At 40.0% G+C, this 24,674-nt stretch overlaps 1 protein-coding gene across 1 annotated transcript; it reads left to right on the top strand.

The window, feature by feature from the left end:
* cntn1b (contactin 1b) lies at positions 1–19,058 on the top strand. Its single transcript, XM_061714170.1, has 24 exons — positions 1–130; positions 7,665–7,790; positions 7,886–7,921; positions 8,008–8,134; positions 8,224–8,405; positions 10,393–10,488; positions 10,784–10,996; positions 11,079–11,178; positions 11,430–11,614; positions 11,697–11,821; positions 11,968–12,085; positions 12,161–12,311; positions 12,394–12,521; positions 13,653–13,825; positions 13,927–14,050; positions 15,230–15,397; positions 15,582–15,731; positions 15,816–15,886; positions 15,965–16,217; positions 16,343–16,464; positions 17,675–17,864; positions 17,950–18,071; positions 18,177–18,333; positions 18,488–19,058. The coding sequence occupies exons 2-24, from the start codon at positions 7,733–7,735 to the stop codon at positions 18,568–18,570; spliced, it is 3,132 nt and encodes a 1,043-aa protein (XP_061570154.1). The 5' UTR covers positions 1–130; positions 7,665–7,732; the 3' UTR covers positions 18,571–19,058.
* Positions 19,059–24,674: the final 5,616 nt, after the last annotated feature.

The raw sequence follows: 24,674 nt of genomic DNA, 5'->3' as shown, positions 1-24,674 counted from the left end.
TCTCAGCCAATAGAAAAGTTGCTCTGGAACGGGACGCTCCGGCGGGCGGGCTGTGCGGGGCGATGCGGTTCTGGTCCAGGTGTTGCCTGAAGACGATGTTCTGATGAAATTACCTCATCCCGTCTCAAAGGTAAGAACTGCACGGCTGCAAGAACATCCACGGGTCCCCGCCCGTGTGCTGGATACACATGTGCGGGGATTGGGATGCTCTGTGATGCTGAAGTGACCGGCTCTGGAGTACCGCATTGCGGGGCAGGGGATGAAGCCCTGATTGTGGTTCCGCGTTAAATCGACGGCGTAGCCTACGGCGTAAGGGACGCGGCGACGCGCACCGTGCGCCGTAGTCTCTGCGTCGATTTAACGCGGGACCATAAATCAGCCTTTACCGGTGCCGCTCAGCGCCGGTTAGGATGAAGTGATGTCAGCCGCTGCGCACTTACTTTCCCCAGGTCTCCGTGAAGGCTGCGGCAGAGCCGGTGCTGCCTGGGGGTAAAAACCGGGTTTAGCCGGTCACTATGTGGAGTTTTGAGCCAGTTTAAAACATGCAAAGGGCTGGAAAGTGGAATCTGGGGAGGATACAAGGTGAAAGTGTCACATACTGCATGCGTCAAGGGCGCAGAGCTGCCGGATGCTTCCTGGCATCTGATTTATGATAAGGCAACTCCCTTTTGTGCTATACATCTGCACTGTTTTACCAATACATTAATGTCGTTTAAATCACGTGAATATCAACTTTAAAAAACATTGCAAGTGGTTTGATATGCACAGATTGCAATAGACTAGAAGTAAGAATGAAAAGAAAGAAAAGAAAAGAAACATGCTCCATTTCATCAGTGCTGTAAGCCTCCCTCGTTTCTTTTCTTTACTTTGTTTCTTGGACTGTAAGAAAACATTGCAACATGTTTATGAATTTCAACACTGATCAGGAGGAGACTGATTGGTTCTCCCTTTATTTGGCAGAATTTGGTCTCATTTCTGTATTTTTGTCACACTCAGTTGCGATTAAGAGCAACCCTGATGGGTTATAGTTTAAAACATGGATGAGTTATTGTGTTGAATTCAAACATTCCTTTGCACTTGCTTTCCGAAAGCAACAAAAAACCCACCCATGGTTTTATTCAGCGGTTGATTGGGACACTAGGATTAATAAGAGAGCTGACCTATTTTCTCTGGGCTGTCCAAAGAGGATCTGTGATGGGATTATTACGGGGGAAAGAACCCACGAAAACACTCTCATCTCAATCGATCGGGATTCACAATGGGACAGATTGCTACAACTATAATCCATAAAGCTACAGTATGAACAAATATGTGACGGAGGCTCGTGTGCAGCTGGGCTTTTATTTGCATGGTTTATATTTGGCCTGTGATGGAATAACAGCCGTGCCTAGATTTGATCCACTTTAGTTTTTTTTTCATTTCAAGACTGAATGGATATTGCTTTGCAATGTGCAGCCAGATGCTGCGTTGTAGGTTTTGTTGTAGTGTTGAGTCATCAAGATTTCCCACAAGGACTCGGTGCTGCAGTCTGCATATGCACAAGCTCTATTTTGGGTGGGTGACTCTCGTCTTTCTGTTCTCCTTCTGTCAGGTTGGCAGGTACAGACACGACTGTTTACTGAGGATCATTTAAAGGTGCTTTCTTTGGCATTTCATCCTCCAGCATTGCTTTTCTTTGGGTTTTTTTTCACAACTGAAATGACATGAGCTCATAAGATCATATGCTGTTAAATGAGCATCAGATGGTTAAAATACTGACTTTTAGTAACCAACCTTGTTTTTGTTTAACTTATACAGAACACTGAATCAAATCCTGAATAATAAATGTATTCTTTAAAACTCAGCTTATTGTGGATCAGTTAAGCAGGTCTTGGTCTTTCTTTACTAAACTCACTCACTTTTTAAAGCGATTGCATTATGTCCACGTTATGTTTGACAGCATCACAGTTTCATTTTGAGTATCTGTCACAATCGGCTCAAACTCTTGAGTTTCCTTATTGCTGAAGTTTTATCACTTTACTGCTGAAATGATCAAGTTCTTCTCTTGTCTCTGAAAAAAAGCAAACCCCGCCTGCTCTGCTTGGTCAGTGGATAGATTGAAAATTGTGGAGTCCAATTCAGCTGCTCTTGTTGACGTTGATGTGAAGTCGACATTAGGTATATTCAGGACTGTCTCAGAAAATTAGAATATTGTGATAAAGTCCTTTATTTTCTGTAATGCAATTAAAAAAACAAAAATGTCATACATTCTGGATTCATTACAAATCAACTGAAATATTGCAAGCCTTTTATTATTTTAATATTGCTGATTATGGCTTACAGTTTAAGATTAAGATTCCCAGAATATTCTATTTTTTTGAGATAGGATATTTGAGTTTTCTTAAGCTGTAAACCATGATCAGCAATATTAAAATAATAAAAGGCTTGCAATATTTCAGTTGATTTGTAATGAATCCAGAATGTATGACATTTTTGCATTACAGAAAATAAAGGACTTTATCACAATATTTTTCTGAGACAGCCCTGTATATAGCTAAGTAGGCGCGTCAGATAAATCAAGAGCAGTAAGTATGTACGCGTTTTGGTTTTTGTAACTTGCAAGCCTTTTACAAGGCTATAAACACATATGGAAAAGGAGAAACTCAAATGCCCTCATTAATATGTCAATCCATACCTTGAAATATTCCTGCATAACTAATTTCCATGTCATTTACGGACTGGTTGGAGTTCCTGTCTCAGGACAGTGTAAGCAGGTCACAAGTTCTAGACTAAACTTCAAGCCGAGAGCTTTGATCTGCACTTTAAAGGTTTCTGATGTATAATTTATTAGATGGCAGAGAAAACAGTGTTAAACTGTAAGACATATTATTATTTTAATCATGAATAAAAGAACAGTGTGGAGCATGGTACAGGGTTGAGCATGAACGCCTGCAAGAAAACGCTCTGAGAGCACAGCAGGCAGACTGATGAGTACCGGTGGCCCTTTCAGCCACAACCAGGCCAGTATCAACAAAAACAATCCCAAATGGCGTGCAGTGGAGCAGGAACACCGGTGAATGACTGTTGTTGCTTTTACAGGGAAAACATGTTACTCCGAGGTGTTTTTAACAATTCCGTGTCCATTTGAGATTTGTGGAACCTGTAAGGTAAACTTAAGTCATGGAGGAACAACCACAGCATTTCTGGAAAAGGAACTTAATCCACTCAAAACAGCATCCTTCTCCCGAATCTTCTCAATATTATGAAGCTAAGAAAGACTACAAGGCTAAAAATGAAGCTAGCAACGCACTGCCTGCAGCCTCTGCTGTGTTTCAGTGTTGAATAACCCGTTATGGTTCGAAGCACGAAAGTCAGACTATCAAGAAAACCAGAATCAACAAATAAACTTGGAATCAGCGCATCTCAACAGAATATGATCCATGCAGCTCCTGGGGAACTAACTCGTATGTATCGCACCTGACGAGAACTTTCCTTCTCACTGAATCTAAGCATCGTCAAGGTTCCTGCTATAGCATTTGAATTTTTTTTTTTTGTCTCTGTTGAAATTCTACTTGTTTGAATTCTTTGCCTACCCCAACTCATTTCATAAAAGCTTGTTAACCTGTGTATTGCTTCATACTATTTATACTTAAATATTTTCTGCTATCGTTTAGAGAAAAAAAAGGTCCAGTGCACAATATGTGTGCAGCAGCTGGTTGACAACCTTGATCCTTGTATTTAATCCTTCATTGCTTGCTCTGTCCAAGGTCGGCCCACAAAGACCAACAGTTACTTTAGAAACTGTTGGTTCCTGCTGCAGCTGGTTCCTTACGTTTAAGCTTCATTAAAAAATGAATAAATAAATCTTGACCATGAATAAATGTCTCTGAATACTTAAGATCCATTAAAATAACCCCTCTGATCCCCCAGAAGGGTTACAAGTTCAATATGTGCTAAAGGTGGAGTGGGTCTGAACGATATCTGCTACATCCACGTTTTTTAGACTAAAAGAATGAAATTAATTGAATAAAAATGTTAACTAAGCCTGCGTTCACTCTACTGTACTGAAATCATCAATATGTTTTTTTCAGAGCAGTGTGATATCAAAAATCCACCATTTCAATGTCCAGATGAGAATAGTGTCCCCTGCGTGGGAGGTCCAAGGGGACTTACTCTCCCTCATTTGTACCATGCTACTCCCAGGTACGGATTTCCCCTCGCTCCCGAGTCTGGGACTTTGTTTCCGTCCCAGGAAGCTTGAACACGACTGCCAGTCAGCTGCAGCTGATTCAGTTATGACAGAGATTCTTCAAAGGGAATTTCACGTTTGGTTTTTATAGGCCACATTTAAATGCAGAATGATAAATGTTTCATTGTAAATTTAAAACCTTTCCAGCATTTTCAACGTTTGACTTTTTATCTTTTTAAGTGAAAATTATTGGCCCGAAAAAGATTGTAGTAAGAAAGTTCAATGGTGTGTTTCATTTAGTTTGCATGAGCTGATGTTGCTGTACTGAGCTTTTACTGTTTGAACAGCTGAGATTCATTTTAACTTATCTTACTACCGTTCTCCAGTGGTTTTCCTTTTTGAAATGTTGCTGGGGGCGCCTGAGGGGAAATGTCACTGTTTCTGCTATTTTTCTTGTCTTTGCTTTCTTCAGAGTTTTCTCTCCTTTTGTTGTTTTGGATGCACCTACCTGATGTCGGCCTGCCTGGAGAAGCAGGGATCATGCAGCCGCCTGAAATAATTACTAATGTGGACTTTGTTTGCTTTTGTCCATCTTTACTGTTGAACAATGTCAGTTTAAACCACCCAAAAAAAGATGTTTGCTAAAATCCAAAGAATGTGGTGGATTAAAAGTTTTAAAAGTTTTGTTAACTAGTGGAGGTTAAAAAGGACGATGCAGCTGAACAAAGGCTCTGTTCCATCACAAGGACATAAGATTGCCAGATTCTAAATTATGAGTGCTCTGTTGTCAAGTTTGAGGAAAAATAATGTAAAATGTGAGATCAAGTGCAATTTAATAGTCATTTTAACAAAAAAAAGAACAAAAGACAATTAAAAAACTGTGCATATAATGCAGCACATAAAAGCAGTGCAACTTAAAATTGCCTCGGGCAAAAAGTCAAACCAAATACAGCTTTGCAAAACTAACTAAATAACTACAACAGATCAAAGTTTGCACTGACATCCGCATCAAAGGAAAAGAAAAAGTAGAAAAAAAGTTACATTTCAATTGAAGTTCCTTTCAGCATGTCTGAGACAAACATGAAAGGAAAAAAGTTCTGTTTTAGTTTGATCGTGCTCGTGTTTTAAGAAGTCTCAACCTGCTGAGAAAGTTACAATTGAAACGAGGAAAGAAAGATATGGCCATGGGGAGGAGATGCTAAACATTCAGTCCTTAAAACTCGAAGGATTCATCTTTGCCAGTCTCTTACTGAGCATTAACGTTATTACGCATACGAAGGGCAGCAGTGTCAGCAGCCGAAATAGCAGTTTGAGCTCATTTGGAGCTTTTGTTTGCTGTCTCTTTCAGTTTCAGCCTTCATTAAATCCAACTTCAAACAAACGCAGATTGTCACTAAGATTCATATTGAGGAAAAAGATCAAATGCTACTGAATCGTTAAATGTCTCATCAATAAAATGGTGTTGAAGGTTCTTCCTAGCTAGCTTAATCAGGCGTCATTTCATTTTCACAACTTTCTAAAAATAAATGTGTATGCTCAACATGGCATATATGAGTGGCTGGCTGTGAGCAGATTGTTCACTGATAGCTACATGATCGGTTTGAACCTTGGCCCTCCACGTGACACCACTGTGCCGGCACAGATTCTTATTCTTAAGTTTTGTCAGTAAAGTTGCACATTTCTACAATGATCCAAAATGAAAGATGGTGTCGGTGGATGTTGGACTGAAATAGATACATTTGGCCAAACAGTTGTGAGGGCACTCTAAAGGTTAGGGGAGCTGGAGAACTCGTGGAGGACAACAAACCTTCATAGGAGTTTTCTTTGGCTGCATTCATCACAGGTAGGAATGCTGAAGTGATGTAACAGCCAGGCAGTGGTAGATAAATGAAAATCCCTTACTACTCCCTCTGTTGAAACTTTGGGCTTAACCCTCACTCCATTCTTCGTTTTCCTTCGTGAGTTGAGATACTGAAATAAGGAATTTTTAGTTTGCAGATTTTATAATGATGTTGACATGGTTGTTTTATTATAGGATGTCACAGCGTTTTGTGTTCACGCTTCCAATCATTGTACCCTGAGGTTATTCAGTCCAATCAGGACATATTGTTTCAGTCACTGTACAGTTGCATGACAGGTGGGTCCACTTGTGAAAAGACAGCTCCTAGAATTAAAAATATGCTAAAAATGCAACTCTATTAACTACATATAAACGTGTACACACACACACATACATGTATATGTATGTTTGTTGCTCTGATCTCTCACTCGAGCACTCACCTTCTGACTCATCTCTCCTCCTGGTTGCAGTTGTTCACAGCAGCTCTGCACAGTCATCCTGCAGTGGTGACGTGCATGTAAGCATGTGTGCCTGCACAGCAGGAGATGTCTCGGTACTGCAGAGCTGCAGGGTGGTTTGTACATGAAGATGGCTCAGGAATTTGATATTAGAGTATGATACAGTGCAGGCTGCTGTGTCTCTAAGGCTGTGTGTTCCCGTGAATTTGCACCCTTGTTGCATTTTTCTGCTGAGTCACTCACGTCCTGAATGATTTATACGCACAGGAAGAGCTCCATCTAGTTCTAGTACCTGGTAGTCATGAAAATCAAATGTTGCACTGTAGTAGGAATGGGTGATATTTTACCGTTCACGATATACCGTCCAAAAAATTCCTCACGATAAGAATTTGTCATCTCGCGGTAAAAACGATAAATTCCCGTTGATGATGTTTTTGTGTAAAAATGATTTATGGTTCTGCGTTAAATCCACAACGTACAGGAAGGAAGGAAGGAAGGAAGGAAGGAAGGAAGGAAGGAAGGAAGGGAGAAAAGAGGAAGAAAAGAAGGAAGGAGAGAGCAGGAGGAAAGAAGGAAGGAAGGGAAAAAGGGAAAAAGGAAGGAAGGAAGGAAGGAAGGAAGGAAGGGGGAGAAGGAAGGGAGAAAACAAGGAAAGGAGGAAGGAAGGGAGAAAAGAGGAAGGGAAGAGGGAAGGAGAGAGCAGGAGGAAAGAAGGTAGGTAGGAAGGAAGGAAGGAAGGAAGGAAATGAGCCTGAAAGAAAGAAAGAAAGAAAGAAAGAAAGAAAGAAAGAAAGAAAGAAAGAAAGAAAGAAAGAAAGAAAGAAAGAAAGAAAGAAAGAAAGAAAGAAAGAAAGAAAGAAAGAAAGAAAGAAAGAAAGAAAGAAAGAAAGAAAGAAAGAAAGAATAAAGGATAAATTCCCGTTGATGACGATTTGTGTAACAAACATGGCGGATCTGAGAGCGAGATAGATTTATAGTTAAAAAGGTGGAGTTGAATTGGTATTTTTTAATCGTTATCGGGATAAATGCCGGAAATGATCGTGATACATTTTTTAGTCCATACCGCCCATCCCTACACTGTAGTCACGGGTCTCCACATCTGGGTTAATGTGCTGATAAAATTCTTTGCCATCAAAGATACTGAACTAAATGAACTTTTCAAACTGCAACCTTATTTGTCTCTCGCTCCCCTCTCCAGTTCATGTCCTGTTCCTGTCTCTGTCCATCCACTGAACTCACGTTAGCACAGTGAGTCTGCCGGCCATCATGGCTCCCACTGCTGCATTGCTGCTGCTGGTTATCTCCTCCTCTGTGTCCCTCACAGGTAAGATCGAATCACCTGCTCTCCTGAAGTGTTGCAGCATGCATGTGATTGGGTGTAGATCCAGCTGACACATTGTTTCCCTTTTTCTTTTCTAGTGGCAGTCTTGTTTGGTGAACCCAGGATTTTTGGAGGTGAGTATCAGGTTCTTTAAAAAGAGAAAGGTCAAAAGGGCACATGATTTCAAAGCATAAACTTACTGTTTGTTCAAATTCGTCAGAGGATGCCACTGGTTATGGGCCCATTTTTGAAGAGGAGCCTGTCGATGTCGTCTACATGGAAGATTCCCCAGAGAAGAGGATTTCCATGAACTGCAGGGCGCGTGCAAACCCACCAGCTTCATACAGGTCAGAGAGATCCCCCTGTGCAGTTCCATGGATTGAATCCTTCCAGCATGTGCGGTAGCCATGTCACAGTTATTGTCGATGTTCAATAGGTGGCGTCGGGACAACTGGGAGATCAAGTTGATGGAGCAGCCGGATGAGCACTACAGCCTGGTTGGAGGGAACCTGGTGATCACCAATCCTATCCAGAAGAAACATGCCGGGACGTACATGTGCGTGGCCAAGAACCTCTACGGGACCGTCATCAGCAAAGAGGCCAGGGTGAAGTTTGGATGTGAGCACTTTATAGATTGCTTTCAGACATAAAGACCTGTTTTTCAACCAATTGCAACACATTGGGAGAGAGAGACGAGAACGTTCAGACCAATTGTAAACTGAATGATTTGTGCTCAACACGATTCCTCAGAACCTCTATTTCATTCTGAAGCTGACTGGCTGCTCTGACATCTCTCTCTTCAGCTCTAATTTTCTATACAAAATGCTCAGAGAACTTCAAGACTGTGATCAATTTGGCACCAAAACACAAATTGAAACTGTCCTAGACTGAACAGACGTAACAGACTCAAACACCCTTGAAGAGATTCCTGAAAACCTTATAGATCTTGGGTAATGTTTAGAAAACTGGACAATTGCATTAGTCTTGTAACAAAAACTTATATTTGTCTGGAGATTTTAATTGATTACTTAATCCCTGTTCCAAAGTCTTATTATTTTTTCCAAAATGGTCACAAGTCAAAAGAACATAGAACATAGAACATTTTATGCAGCTGATTTCTTATCCCAATGCATTGTGTCTTTCCCTTTTTTTTGCAAAGCCACAGCACCATCATATCAGCATTATGGATTACAATAGATTCATTGTGAGCCAAATCTTTAAGAGCTTGCCTTTATATTGAAGATGCGTCAGAATTACGTACGTCAGCCTCGGATAAAAAGCAAAGCTTTGGCATCATCTTTAATCCAGCTGGAAAATGCCTGTACAGATCCATCAGCGTCTGAAGGTTTGAATGAGCTGTTAGGTTTAAATGTTCCGTCTCCATGTCAGTTCATGGAGTGGATGAATTGTTTTTTCCAAAAAAAAAAAACACCCAAAAAACAACAATTTGAGCATGTCTGTGCCTTTTATCTCCACATCATGTTGGTCTTTTCTTGAATATCGTCTGGTGTAATTGTGTCGTGTTAACTCAAGACAATGTGGCCTACCGGAGGTAGTTGTGGCCTCATTCCCAGATTTAGACTCTCCAAGCTGGTTAAAAACGCCCTCCTAATTGTCTCCATGTAAGGCTGTATGATCCGATAGACAGATTATCAGTTATAGAGGAAGCTTTCATGCCACTGATGCTTGCAGCTGCTTCTCTTTTTGATCTTGCATTTGTAATCAAATCTTCAGGTTTTTTTAAGGCATCTGCAGGGTCTTTTTTTTCAAATTCACTCTGTTTCTTATTCCAGACCCTAAATAAACTGATTTCCTTTGCTCTGCTTCACATCTGCCCTACACTTTCTGTAGTATCAGTTCCATTAGTCCCAGTCGATGTAAGACAGATAAGTATCTAACAGTATTACAACAGTGGTTAGCAACAAATCTTATTTTTTCCATATGCCTGGCTGTGTCTGGAAGGAGGTCCTTGTCTCTTTGTATGTTTTTCATGCCTGAGAAAAGAGGGAGAATGCGTTCATTAAACGTCCCTGTACACCTGAGACAGCGTATTATCTGTATCAGCGTTCAAAGTGTATCAGAGTTTGGGAAGGTGACATAATGATGTCCCTGTGCTGCCTCTAATCCTCAGCATCTGTTATTGGTTAGTGAGAAAATTCAATATCCATTTTTAAGGTTTGAATTAGGACAGAAGGCTTTTTCTAGTGGGATGGCTAAATTGTGATCCAGGAAAAGCATCCATGTATTTATTCTGATGTTGTTCAAGAGCTGAAAATTGTTGTACAGACCACATTCACTGCTTTGTCCACTAAACTGTCAGGCTCAGCCTGAAGGAATCTGTAAATTCTTGGTGCACAGATGTCTTGCTGATTCTATTTCAGCTCCCACTACCTTGCAGGAGTTTAACTTCAGAGTCTTAAGGACTAGTGTCATCTGGAGTGCATTCTCCACTGAGATGGAGGTTGACTGGTGTAGAGATTGTTGAGGCTGTTTGGTGAGGTGAAGGCCTGGAGTCTAAGTGCTGTTAGTGGTCCACTTATATTTAGAAATAAATTACTTTTCTTCATACCTGTTTCATCATTCCTGTTTCTTTTTTATTATGAAGTTGTAGAGGAGTTTCCTGATGAAGAGAGAGACCCAGTCTATGTGAAAGAAGGACAGGGAGCAGTTCTTCTGTGTGCCCCTCCAAAAGCCTGGCCACGTATGTACACATGCTTTTGTTATTACTCTCAGAAAGTACAGTAGGAACTTACTGTTTTATAGAAACTGCTCATTTATTCCATAAAAGGAAGTATATTACACCATTGACATATGTTGCTGGGTGTTAATGAAACATCTGTAAAGAGCTTTTATGTAAATACCAAAGAGAAACAGTACAAAGCCTCCCTTTTCCATCATGCTTCCATAGCGCTGTCCGTAACACCCAGTTGTAGGGAGTGGAGTCAGCCGCTTGACCTGACCCTCCTCTTGTTAAGCACAGACTTTTCCTTTTTCAGAGGAGGTGACCTACCGTTGGATCTACAACGAGTTCCCAGTTTTCCTGAACACGGACCGCCGTCGGTTTGTCTCCCAGAAGAACGGGAACCTCTACATCTCCAAGGTGGAAGCTCAGGACGCAGGAAACTACTCCTGCTTTGTTTCCAGTCCCGTCATAGGGAAGAGCGTCTACTCCAAGTTCATCCCTCTCATCCCCTTACCTCCCGATGATGGTCAGTCTTGGTCTGCTTAAGGGAAACAAGAAACAAAAATACAAACTTAATTTATAGGCATTTTATTTGTTTATTTTCTCAGGCGAGGAGAGAAAATATCCAGCAGACATAAGAGTGAAGTTTCCAGACACGACTGCCCTGCTGGCCTCCAATATCACCTTGGAGTGCTTTGCTCTTGGAAAGTAAGTAAGCTCAGTCTGTTTCCTGATATACGCTTCTGCAAAACGCCTTTAAGATGTCATTCTTTTCTTTTGAAGGAGGTGACAAATATGACGCACAGTTACATCAATTAATAGTTTTGCTTTCTTCATTGCTGTGTGTCATCTTTTATGTTATTAAAGAGATCTTAAAGCCTTCTTTACGACTATATGTGATGCTGATTGTTGCATTTCTGAGTCTGTCAAAACAGAAAACTATGTCTGTGTCTTTTCAGTCCCATCCCTCACATTGTGTGGAGGAAGGTCGACGCCACAGACCTTCCGCCAAATCATGAGATCAGTGAATCTGGAGCCGTGCTTCATTTGTACAACATACAATATGAAGATGTGGGAGGCTACGACTGCGAAGCCATCAACACTAAAGGAAAGGACTGGCATAAGGCCTGGCTGTATGTGGAGTGTAAGTAAGGCCAATGCTGTGAACTCTTAAAGATTTTCTCTGCGTGTGTATATATGCAGTTATGTCCACTGTGTGTTTTTAGCTGCTCCAGAGTGGGCGGAGACCATCAATAACACTCAGGTGGACATCGGTTCAGAGCACACCATGCGCTGCGTGGCATCAGGGAAACCCTACCCTTTCATTCGCTGGTACAAAGATGGATACATGGTAAAAACCTCTCTTTTTTACATCTATAATTGAGGAAAGGATGTGACCTTAGACATCAGCTGAGCTGGAGTTGTGTGTATATTGATGTTTCATTTTAAATTGTATTCAGCACACATTTGTCTTGTGTTTGTGGGTTTGCTCTGCAGTATGGCAAAGGTGAGCTCAAGTTTTCCAGTCTCACTTTTGACGACTCGGGGATGTACCAGTGTATCGCAGAGAATTACTGGGGCATTAAATACGCCAACGCTGAGCTGCGAGTCATTGGTGAGTCCTCGCAACAGACAATATGTCCTAACAATAGTACTTAGACACAAAATCATGCTCTCCGTCTCCCACTAGCCTGCGCTCCAACGTTTGAGTTCAATCCCGTAAAGAAGAAGCTTCTCGGAGCTGAAAACGGACGCGTGTTGATTGAGTGTAAACCGAGAGCAGCTCCAAGACCTCAATTCACCTGGACCAAGGGCAAAGAGCTCCTCTTTAACAGCACACGGTTTGTACGTTTGGTTTTCTTCACATCAGGAGAGCAAATATGACTCCTTTATTCATTTTCTTTCAATTCTGTTCATTTTCAGCATTACCATCATGTATGATGGGACGCTGGAGATCCACAATGCCACAAAAAACGACGAGGGCCACTACACTTGCTTTGCCGTGAATGACAGAGGAAAAGCCAACAGCTCCGGGGACCTCACCATCACAGGTGTAGACATCTGTGTGTAGAACGACAACAAGGATGAGATGAGGAGGGACATCTTATTTGGAAACTGAAAAGTGCCTTTTATCAATTCTTCCTTTCAGTCCCACTGCTTTTGTCAGTTTTGTCTTCTCAACTATGCACTATACATACTGATCTTTAAACTATGACATACAAGAAGATGCACCATCTTTCAACCTAACTCAAAGATTTGGCAAAATAAGATATAAAGAATGATCTGATTCTTGCCAAGTGTTAAAGCCACAACTTTTCATTCACTCACATTGCGGGCTCAGCGTCCTGTTGCATGACCCAGTTGCGGCAGAGCTTTATCCCTCAAACGGATTAAACATCTAGAATACTTTATTCACTGACTATAAAGTTCTGAAAAAAGCATATTATTACTCCTCCACCACTGTGCCCGACAGATGCTATTGTACTGATATGCGGCCCTTGGTTTTTTCCCCATGTGGCATCCAGCAGTACAGTGTTTTTTATGCAACTACATGAACCTAAACTCTCCTGCTAAGCCCTTTTTAGTAAGAAGAGTTTTTCTCCCGAGAACCTTTCCAAACAAGCCACACTAGTGCAGTTTTTATTTTTTCTAATACGATTACAAACTTGATAAAGGGATTTAAAGACGGAGATGTAGCTCTTGGTTTTTTTGCTTTTTTTCTCTGAGCATGACAGCATTTGATGTTTGGGTTGACTTTCTTGTATTTTCACTGCTCTTGAATATTATCCACTTGCAAATAATCTTTCAAACCTTAAAAAAAGTTTTTTTAGATTATGTTTTGATTATCAAAATCTTAGGGTTTAAAGTCACCATGCTTTCTTTCTCAGATGACAGTGTGTGCATCACAAACATAAACCCCATTATCTAAAATGTTCTTACATCATTGTTGTTGCATCTGCTGAAAATGTACCAAAATATGAAGCTACATCCTCAAGACAACACCTTCAACTACAAGTTTAGGCTTCACCTGTTTATTTTACATCATTAGATTTGAGAACTAAGCATTATTGAAGTTCTTGATGCCTGCATTTAGTACAAAGTAGGCCTACGCCAGATTTATATGTACTTTTTGCGATAGCTGTTTTATTTAAACAAGACTATACTCATGTGTTTTTCCCTAGAGGCTACCATCATTACAGTGGCCCCTGAAGACAGTGAGGTCAGGGTTGGGGATGAGGTGATTCTCAACTGCGCTGCCTCGTTTGACCCCATGCTGGACATCACATTTATCTGGACAATAGACTACAGAATCATCGACTTTAACACTGAGTGGCAGAACTATGAACGTGTTATGGTAGGCTGGCATTTTACCTGTTTTCAAGCTTCACCTTATTCAGTTGTCTTTCGTGAGACTTCCCAGCTCTTTCTTATCTCATTTTGCTTCCCGTTGATCAGAGCGAAGACGGAGTTGGTGACCTGAAAATAATAAACACTCAGATTTGGCAAGAAGGTCGCTACACCTGCACGGCTCAGACCGTGGTGGACCAAGACACCGCGTACGCCGACCTCAAAGTTGTAGGTTAGTGTGGGCATGCTGTGTCTAAAAAGCCTAAATGATCTTTACTTCTTTATTGTACATGGGTTTTCATTTATCGTTTGTCGTTTGTCACTTTGGAAACCACAAGATTGACAAACAGATCAAAATCAAGTTCGACGGTGTTGAAATCGATCAAGTGCATGAAAACACATTTCTGGGCATCATAATTGACAGCAAACTAAACTGGAAACCTCACATTAATAACTTAATATGGGGGAAATATGGGGGAACAACTATCAAACAAATATAAATCCAATATTTCTACTCTTCTACTATTTCTACTAAGCAATCAGAATTGTCAACCATGCTGAATACTACGGACCAACAAATCCACTTTTCATCCGGTCAAACACCATAAAATTATACGATTAAGACAGCAATAACAATGTACAAGGCACACAACCAGATGCTCCAACGCTGTATCCTGGAGTTGTTCCAGGTGAGGGAAAGCAGGCACAACCTAAGGGGCTATGGCATTTTTGAACAGAAATGGCCAAGAAGAAAAAAATGTCGTATCAGTGTCGAAGGGGTGAAACTATGGAACCGCCTGGATGAGGAACTAAAAAAAAATAGCTTAATTTACAAATTAAAAAAAAATTATAAATCTAAAATAATAGATAAATATAGAACACTAATATAAATTATCTTGATATTAGATATCCAACAGTCTAAATTATGCTGTCCTCAATCGTGACTGACCACATTTATTTTCTTCTCTTCTTTGTTCATTTTCTTTGTTTTGTTCGTTCGTTTCGTTTTCTTATTATTAGTATCTTTTTTCCTTTTCTGTAGTCTGCCTTTTGTTGAAAAGGATAGGCAAAATAAGCCATGAGGCTTATTATACATATAACATATATATATATATATATATATATATATATATATATATATATATATATATATATATATATATATATATATATATATATATATATATATATATATATATATATATATATATACCTGTGTGTGTATACATATACAGTGTGTATATGCAAACATCTTAAAATGTAAATGACCAAAACAAAATAAACTAAGATTAAACTAAAAATGTATTTGTAGAAAAAAAAAAAAAAAGGTGCTACAACCAAATATTATTATGTATTGCTGTTTATTTCATGATGACTCCTCTCTTCCCAATGGTCCATCACCAAACTGCAGGTGTCCCGGGGCCTCCTGGTGTGATCCGTGTGGAAGAGATCGGGGACACGTGGGTGAAGCTGCAGTGGAGCAAAGCAGCTGAGCATAACAGCCCAATCCTGTACTACACCGTCCAGACCAGGCACTTCTGGGCTCTGAACGAAGACGACTGGAGGGACGCCAGCACCTGTGAGTGCTGCTCTCTACCAGCAGGGGCCGCCGTTGCTCCATAAATAACAAAACACACCATCCAGTCATTCTGCATTTTGTTTCTGAAATAAATGTTTCAGAAACATAAAACATCAAATCAGAGGTTTTACTTCTCTTGATAGTTGTAAGTAGAATTCTGGTTAAATCTCAGTATGTTTTTCAGCTCCAACTGTTCTTGATGGAAGTGTGGAGAAGGCCGACGTAACAGACTTGTACCCTTGGATGGAGTACCAGTTCAGGATCATTGCGACCAACGAGTATGGATCTGGAGAGGCCAGTATCCCCTCCCTCAAGATCAAAACCTGGGACGCCCGTAAGGACACAAAGTATTACTTAATCATTTCATCAAGCAGCAATTATTACTTCAAACTCTAATAATGAACCATTTCCCCTCCAGCTCCAGTCGTTTCTCCCACCGATGTGGCAGGATACGGCGGTAGAAATGGCGAGATTGTTATCACTTGGACTGTAGGTGTCTCAGATCTTATTCGTGTGTAATATTTATTCCTGCCAGATCTTGTTTTACACTGATCTTTTTCCATTCAGCCTGTGGAGCCGTGGTTTTTCTATGGCAAGAAATTTGGCTACATCGTGGCATTCAAGCCTCACGATGCGTACGACTGGTGGTACGAGACCATCTCGGATCCTGAGACGCGACGATACGTTCACAGAGATTCCTACTTTATTCCTACTGAGGAGGACTTCCAGGTGCGAGAGTTTCAGGTGAAGATCAAGTCTTTTAATGTGAAAGGCGACGGACCCTACAGCCTCACCCAAGTCATCTACTACCCAAGAGATGGTGAGGATTCAATTCCAACCCCTCAAACATAAGTAGCTGTATTTCCTGGTGAAAACCATGTGAGTATATTGAACAGGGATGGGTTACACCAGAGCTTTTTCTTGCCTTTCTTCTATTTTATCCAGTACCCGTAGAAATGCCAACAGACGTGTACGCGCGGCCGGTGTCCTCCACCGAAGCGCTGGTCTGGTGGCTGCCGGTGGTCGATACTGGAACAGGTCTACAGCAGTACATCGAGGGATATCAGGTACTGGAGTGGCAATTTCTTCACATTTAGGTAATAAGACACTAACTCTGACACCCATGACTGTTTAGTTTAAATCTTTCTAAACTATCAGAACTGGTATCATCTTTTTCTTTTTGTTTTGGTTTTATTTTTGCCTAATCAAAGCGTATCGCTTAATGACACTATTTGAAAAAAAACCAAGAGTGATGGGGGTCATGAAGCTAAGTTGAATCCATACACCGTAAAATTACTTGAGAAACCCTCCATGACATCACAGGCTTTCTGAAAGATAATTCAGTTTTCCAACATGGCACTAAAGGAATAATAAAGGAAGTATCTATTCTGGCAGCAACATTTTGCAATTTGTCTGGGCCACAAGTCCAAATAAATAAACCAGCTCTGACACATAAGTGATTTGGGCCTGTAAGGATTTAGCACTTGTAATTTAAGCTAGGCAAGAACCAACTACTGAATTTGTGTGGTAAGCTTAAAGCTGATGAAATGAACATCTGGTTTAGTTTCAGCTTAAGCCGACTCAAGGATGTAGTCACCCTTGAACATTAGCTGAATTTTTTTTCTCTTGCTTTTACCCCCTGGATTTGCATATTTGTGGGAGAACCATTACCCTGATAACTTCAGATTCAGATTCAGATTCAGAAAAACTTTATTTATCCCCGAGGGGCAATTGCAAAAACAACTAAGCAGCATGACGTTGAAAGTACCGAATAAAATAATAAAATAAAATGAAAGCAGATAAATAAGGCATGTATCGTATGTACAAACAAAGAATATATAAAATATAAAAATATCAAAAAATGTAAAATAGAGTGACTGTCGTGGTAACTGTTCGAATTACTGTGGGCATTTGAACGGATTTAACATCCAGGTCTCCCATCATCCCTCTCTGCTGTGCTTCAGCTCTAGCTCAAAAGCCGCCCCCTGCTCAAGAGGCTGCAGTGTACATACCACCAACCATGGTAGCTGTTTCTGGATTTAACTGGGTTTCACTCAATAAATTCTTCCACTAGAAGGAGACAGATTGTGTGTCTTGTGTGTTAGTGTCATATTACCAGATTTAACAAATACGACAAAATGTTATTCTTACTAAAGTTACCAGGTCCAGTTCTAAGGCAGTATTTTTAGCTTTTATGCTATCAAAAACTTTGCTACAAAATCTTCACAGTATAGATATAGATATAAAATTTGAAAAATGATGTGCTTTTTCTACCAGGTTAAATACTGGAGGAAGTACGATGATCCAGAACCGGGAGCCCATCGAATATTTGTCCCAGCAGCAGTGAATCAGACCAGGCTGGAGAACATGCTGCCAGACTCCCACTACCTCATCGAGGTCCGTGCCTTTAACGGGGCTGGCCTTGGACCTCCGGGTGAACACTGCGAGATGTTCACAAAGAGGGCGCGTAAGACATACATATCATTTCAGACATTGACATTAATCAATAGACGTAAAAATACATGTGGGCTTAACAAGTGATTTGTGTGCAGCACCACCAGACCCACCCAGGATGTGGCGCTACATCAGCTGGACAGGACAATGGTTGTATGTGTGGTGGGATCACATCCAGTACGACTGGTTTGGCAATATCTCCTTCCCCCTGTACTACAAGGTAGCTTTTCTTTGACAGATTTAAAAGCAGAAAGAAAGCCAAAGTTCACTCAAGTGCTTTGCAATAGCTGGAATTATCTCACATCTCTGATGTTTTGTTGGCCAGGTCATGTTCAGAAAGACGGGTTACATCTACGGGAAGGTCTACGTCACTGGCTGGCACTTTATGGACTTCCCCATGCCTCAGGTTGGAGATTATGAATTGATGGTGCGTGGTCGTTATGAAGGAGGAGATGGGCCAGTCAGGAAGATTAGGATTCAGGGTAAGGCCCAAAGCAATATATACAGTAGCTCTTTAAAGTCATTTGGTTTTCTCCTTGTTTCCACTTTTTATTCATTTATTATATTATTATATATTATATTATTTATATTATTATATTATATATTATTATTTTATTCTTGTTTTTTCTTCCCCAGGTAAAGCATCCATGACTACGCCCAGTCTAAGCCTCGGGTCATTGTTGCTGCTGGTGCTGTGCATTATGGGATGGCAAATTTAACTTAACTTGTACATACTTGACTCTGGGAAGCAAATACATGAATTGAATGGAAGATCCAGTCCTCAAGATCAGTCTTCACACTTATAATCACGGATTAAAGGGTCCTACATTATACATATTTATTGCATTTCTTCTGTTGTTAGCCCACATTGAAAACTGTTGCTACTGAAAAATTCAATTAGCTGTTAACTATTACACTTTTATAGACAACTTACGGGACCAGAAGGCCAGCAGGATGAGTACAGGGAGCTGTGAAAATGTGGTTTGTATGTCTCCAAGGAAGATGTAAAAGGTGAATGAGCAGAGATGATTGGACGATGTAATTTATGCACTTATGTCCCCAAATAAACACTGTTTAGAAAGAAATGAATACATCTGAAAATATTATTTTTTTGTTTTTTCTTACTACACTGTGCTAGGCCCAATTCTTTTCCCTTTCCTTTAATGTTATTTTTGCATATATTTATATTGATCTGATGTTGAAGTGAAAATCAGGTTGATTAAAAATGTCATAATGAATCTCTCATATTAAAACAATGGCAGCTGTTAACAGTGCAGCTGATTTTGTTTACATAAGTGATTTACATCTGTAGCTGGGATAGGCTCCAGCAGACCCCCGTGACCCTGCAAAGGATAAAGCGGGTATAGATAATGAATGGATGGATGGATTTACATCTGTTTAGCCAGCTGCGGTCTTAAGTGCACCTGCTCAGCTGCCGTTGATGCCTATATCTAAGCAGACGGTGACATGGCAGCAGCTCAGTACATTCAGGCATGTAGGCATGGTCAAGACGGCCTGCTCAAGGTCAAACTTAACATTAGAGTCGGGAAGAAATGTGATTAAATCCCATGCTTGTTGGTGCCAGGCGGCCTGAGTGTTTCAGAAACTGCTGATGTACTGAGGTTTTCATGCTAAACCATCTCCATTGCAAGGAAGCTATTGTTCAAAAAGACATGCAGAAAACCATACCGGATACCTCTCTTGTCAGTTAATGACAGGAAATTGAGACGAAAATTCCCAGGGAGGTTGGAAAGACGTTTTCTGATCTGATGAGTCTTCACTTCTTCTATGTAACTCAGATGACAAGGTCAGAACTTGAAAGCATTGACATGAAAGCATTGCTCCATCCTGCTGTACATCAACAGTTTGGGACGGTAGTGGAAACGTAATGGTACTGGGGATATTTTTTGGCCAATCTTAAGCCTCATAGTATCAGCTGAACATAGCATACCTGAGTATTTTTGGCTGACTATCCATCCCTTCATCCAAACCGATAAATCTGCAACAGATTTTGGATTCCAGCATGTCTACATGGACCAATGTCTCCAAGGTTCGCATGTTGTCAAACCTACGCTATGGAGAATGAAGGCAGTTTTGAAGGCAAAAAGGCGTCCAACTCACTAGTACTAGTGAGATGTACTAATAAGGCAGCTTGTGGTTGTAGGTTTTAGTTTTATTTTTGAATAATATGGTATTTTAACCCATTTTAACCCATGTTAAAAATGTTAAATAACTTTTTTAAAAGGTGTGTGTTTCAAGTCATAATTTACAACTGCATATCATTTCAGGATCACATTGTTAAAATAAGTCTGTGCAGCAATGAAACCCATGTTACTTTCATATATTTCCCTGAATTTTCAAGATTGAAAACATTATATATGATTGAGCTTTTTTGGTTAGGGCAGGACTTATGAATACACCTATCACATGTATGTTTAAGCTAATTTTCTTTGAGGCTGTGTGCAAAACCATTACAACGAAGTGGTTGGACCAAAGTTTATTGCTGATCTCAGAAAAGCTATAACATGATTTTTTTATTTCACTTTGTTAACTTTTATTTTTTAGCTGTTACAGGATATAGAGTGAACTGTGAGGTGAATTGTGGAGTGTATGATAGCAATGTACAGTAACTAACTCCCCATTCCCATATATTATATATTTACATGCAACCGTGTAGTGAATACTGATCCAAAGCTATACCAAGGGTCAATAGTTCTTCAGTTCTTCTTCAAGAAGAAGCTAATTTCAGCAACAGTCATCTTTGCAGACATCACGGGATTCTTTGACATCTCTAAATATTTTCCTCTTCAGATTTGAATTTGGGCATCCCTGGTTAGTCAGCAGATCAAACATCAGATGTGTGTTCTGAACCATCTTCAGTAGTTCTGTTGTGCATAGTGGAAGATCGACAAGAAGAGCATGGCAGCAGTTGAGATGAGAGATGATCATTGCCTGTATCACGAGGTGGGTGTTATATGAGTCATAAATTGCCTCATTTTTTTTTTCTTTTGCTTTCATATAGTGCAAACTGAAATGACCAAGAGACAGATGCCACAGGTTATCAATCATGACACCCAGGACTCATGCATCCTTTGGTGTTGGATGGATGGCCTGGCTGATATAACGAATAGCTCAGTCCTACAAAGCTGTAGGTGAATATGACGCGCTTTCAACCATGTCTAACAGAAAAGCTGAGGTACATGATAAAACCACAGGGGCATCTGGGAACAATTATTGATACATACAAGTACACGAGACAGAGCAGATGGAGGCACTGGAAAGCTGCTGAAATGTGTAGATGAAGATGTAATGCTTCCTCCTGGATGCTGGCAGTATTTTCTTATTTAAGGACCAATAAAAGTAGATCTAAAATTCCTTTCATAAAGGATGTTTCACTTTATGACCAAAATGCACCTGAAAAAAGATGAAAACATAAGACCTCTGAATATTAAATGTCTGAGAGGTGAAGTGTGAACTCAGTCAACAGATGGCAGTGCATCCACACGTTATTAACCCATATCTAAGTTCCCCATCATTCCAGTCTCAAATATCACAAGGGTTTTGTTTAAAAATTGAATCCTGACACACCCATTTTATCAACAAAGAAATTACTGATCATTTTTATCTTTCAGTTAACCCTCTTTTTTTCCCTCCAGCATCTCATCATGTAAGTTAGATGTACCACCAGAGCTTTTTTGTTATGTGGTGTACTACCCTTATTTTGCTTTACACATTTAAAGTATAAAGAAAATAGCATTTGTGTGATATGTGCTAATGCTTTTAGAGAGAAAAGAGGCTCTTTTTGAATGTCTGTGTGCTTTTACTTGTGCTCTAAAGTAATCCTGCTAGTACGGCGTGCAGTCGTCTCTGTGTGGGTGGCTTTTATCTCTCCTGTTTTCACTTCCATTACCAGTATTTTTTTTTCCTCCCATTTTACCTCCTTCCCCACAAACAAATTACATGGACAGAGAAAGTCCCGGGTGAGGCTGAAATCAATGCTGCCATCATTTACAAACAATCACAGCAGATGCACAAAGGTGAGTCTTCCATGGTGGGGGACTGAGTTTCCACCAGAGAGGGATATTGAAAAGCTTCTTGTTGTAATGCGCGGCTCCTTCAGATTGCATTAACGTGCTCAGAGTAGTTCTCTTTTACACTGTAAACAGAAATACATTGATTGCACCTTTTGCTCTGTACATGTGGCTTGGATGGTAGCAGCTCCTCAAAATGTGTTTTATATACGTTTTCTGCTCACACCTTTGAATATAACTTCAAATTATGTTTGGGCTGTCAGCAAAATTGAGTCTTGGCGCAGCTGCATGAGCCAGTCAAACTGAATTTTCTTCGAGCTGGAAGAAAAAGCTGCATGGAAAGGATGCACTGCAGCTCTTTTAATGCTGAGGATGTGTTAGAGGTGGTCTCAGTCCTCTTCTCATCTTCTTTAACTCCAGTAGACACAGTTGTTTGCTTTGTGAATAACAACCCAGATAGCAAGGCATGTTCTTTTGGTCCTTTGAACCACACTGACTCTCTACGTACAATATCCCGTCTCAAAACTATCTTATGAAATTGCTGAAACCCAAGCACACTGAAGTAAGGGACATTTATGGAATAGGCCCAAATGTAAGTTCTATCAGGGAAAAAGACTATTTGAAATCCCACTTTTGATCTACCAGACCATGACTGAACCACAGCTGTGCATCTCTGGAATCACATTTAAACCACCTTTATAAGTAGTCTGAATCTAATTTGGATGAAAAAAAGCCTCTCAAGTGGGTTTTTCGCTGCCAAAAGCCTGTCTAGATATCTGAAAGATCTGGATATAATAATATACAGTATATATACTACTCAAAAAAATAAAGGGAACAAGTGAGTCAATCACGTCCATTTGCATGGGCACGTGGAGGCCACACACACACACACACACACACACTGAGCCTCATTTTGAGCCTCGTTTTAAGGACATTACATCAAAGTCAGCCTGGAGTGTGTTTTTTCACTTTAATTTTGAGTGTGACTCCAAATCCAGAGGTAAATTTGATTTCCATTGATCATTTTTGTGGGATTTTGTTGACAGCACATTTATGTAAAGCAAGAAGTATTTAATAATATTATTTCATTCATTCAGATCTGGGATGTCTTATTTTTGCATCATCTCACAGAGCAGGACACCTGCAGGAAAACAGATCAACTAATTATCTTTATTGGGAACAGCTTGGTAAAGCAAAGGCATAAAGAGAGAATCCCTGAAAGGGCTGGCCACAAAGCTGACAAAACTTTCTCAAGGGTTCGACTGAAACAATGGTGCTTGTGTTGTGACATATCTAGGGTTGCCGCCTTTCAGAAATAGAAATAAGGGACGCCCCAATTTCAGCAGCGCAGACGCCAAAAAAAGGGACATCCCCAAAACTTCTAAACTGCATAGAAATGTATTTATTTTATGCGAAAAAAACAAAATGCTTTGATTTCAAGTTTAAAGTGCTTTAATAGCATTGAACTTGCATGACTGTACAGACAGCCAAACATACTAGCAACTGAAATAGCCTCCTATGCTATGTTTGTGTAAAAGTATGGTAATATATGGTGTATATAGTGTAAAAGTTAATTTATTTCAATACTTCAACTGAAAAGGTGAAACTAATATATTACATAGTCCCATTACAGGCAAAGCAAGATATGTTAAACCTTTATTTGTTATAATTTTGATGATTGAATTGTTTATTGATTTCATAAAATATTCTAATTTTTTTAGATTTTTTATTTGGGGTTTTCATAAACTGTGAGCCATAATCACCAAAATTATAACAAATAAAGGCTTGAAATATCTCACTTTGAATGAATGGAAATAATTCATTTGTTTCACCTTAATTTGAATTTACTACGAATAAAGTTTTGCAATATATTCACATTTTCCGACCTCCACCTGTATATTATGACATAAATAAATAAGAGCATAATATATGTCCTTATTGGTTCAATACGGAACGCAACTTTTAATTCCCAATTACGGAACAATTCCGTATTTCAAGGGACGGGTGGCAAGCCTAGACATATCCGAGGCTCCAGAAACTCCTTGTACACAAGGGCAAAGACAGAATGCTGAATGGCTGCTTGTGCCATTTAGTGCCACTGTAATGCATTAAAGGTGGACTTTTCTGGAGTGGAAATTGTGGCATGGCTTCAGAAAGACATTTAAAGCCATTTTGAGGGAATCTTGCCACTAAATACAGATGTACAAGTGATAAAACAAGATTTAAAACACTGCTGCCTCTTGTTTGCCTAAACTTCAGATGAGGCAATATTGGGAAATGGTTTTAAACCTTTTGGATTATATTCAAGCCAGCAATGTTTTTGGCTTTAATAATTTGGCGTTGGAAAACTAATGCCTCCTTACTCTGCAGTGTTTTTTCTTGCCAAATAAATTCACTGCCTCACTGACAGGCACTTAATACATCCCAGAATCCTAATCCCAAGCACGGTAAATAAGCTCCCACGATGCAGTAGAGTGCAGTGTGTTATTTACATATTAGATATTCCCTTTGCTGCTTTCTGCTTGATCAGAGAGAGCTCTGTCACGTTCAACCTGTGATGATGAAAGTGCATAAATGGACATTGTGATGGAGCTGAAGCCCTTAGTGTTCAAAGCCTGCTCATCTTGTGTGATTTCCTACTTCTCACAGGCGCTCATTGCATCATTATCAAATCCTCTCAACCCTTTTAACACCATTTTCCCTTCTGTGGGTTATTCTCTTACCCATACATCAGAGAGGGTGAAGTTTTTACACAACAGCAAGCTGAGTGAATGGAGAACTTATATCCGCGG

Source organism: Cololabis saira, chromosome 23 (genome assembly GCF_033807715.1).
Source record: "Cololabis saira isolate AMF1-May2022 chromosome 23, fColSai1.1, whole genome shotgun sequence".
NCBI lineage: Eukaryota > Metazoa > Chordata > Actinopteri > Beloniformes > Belonidae > Cololabis > Cololabis saira.
This window is presented reverse-complemented; position numbering and strand designations above follow the sequence as displayed.

What these genes read in the sequence shown, in the direction of transcription:
- cntn1b (XM_061714170.1), top strand. Translation starts at nt 7,733, where the DNA reads ATGGCTCCCACTGCTGCATTGCTGCTGCTGGTTATCTCCTCCTCTGTG. An exon ending in CTCCTCTTTAACAGCACACG is followed by an intron (nt 12,312 to 12,393) that starts GTTTGTACGTTT and finishes GTTCATTTTCAG; the next exon opens with CATTACCATCATGTATGATG. An exon ending in GATCAAAACCTGGGACGCCC is followed by an intron (nt 15,732 to 15,815) that starts GTAAGGACACAA and finishes TTTCCCCTCCAG; the next exon opens with CTCCAGTCGTTTCTCCCACC.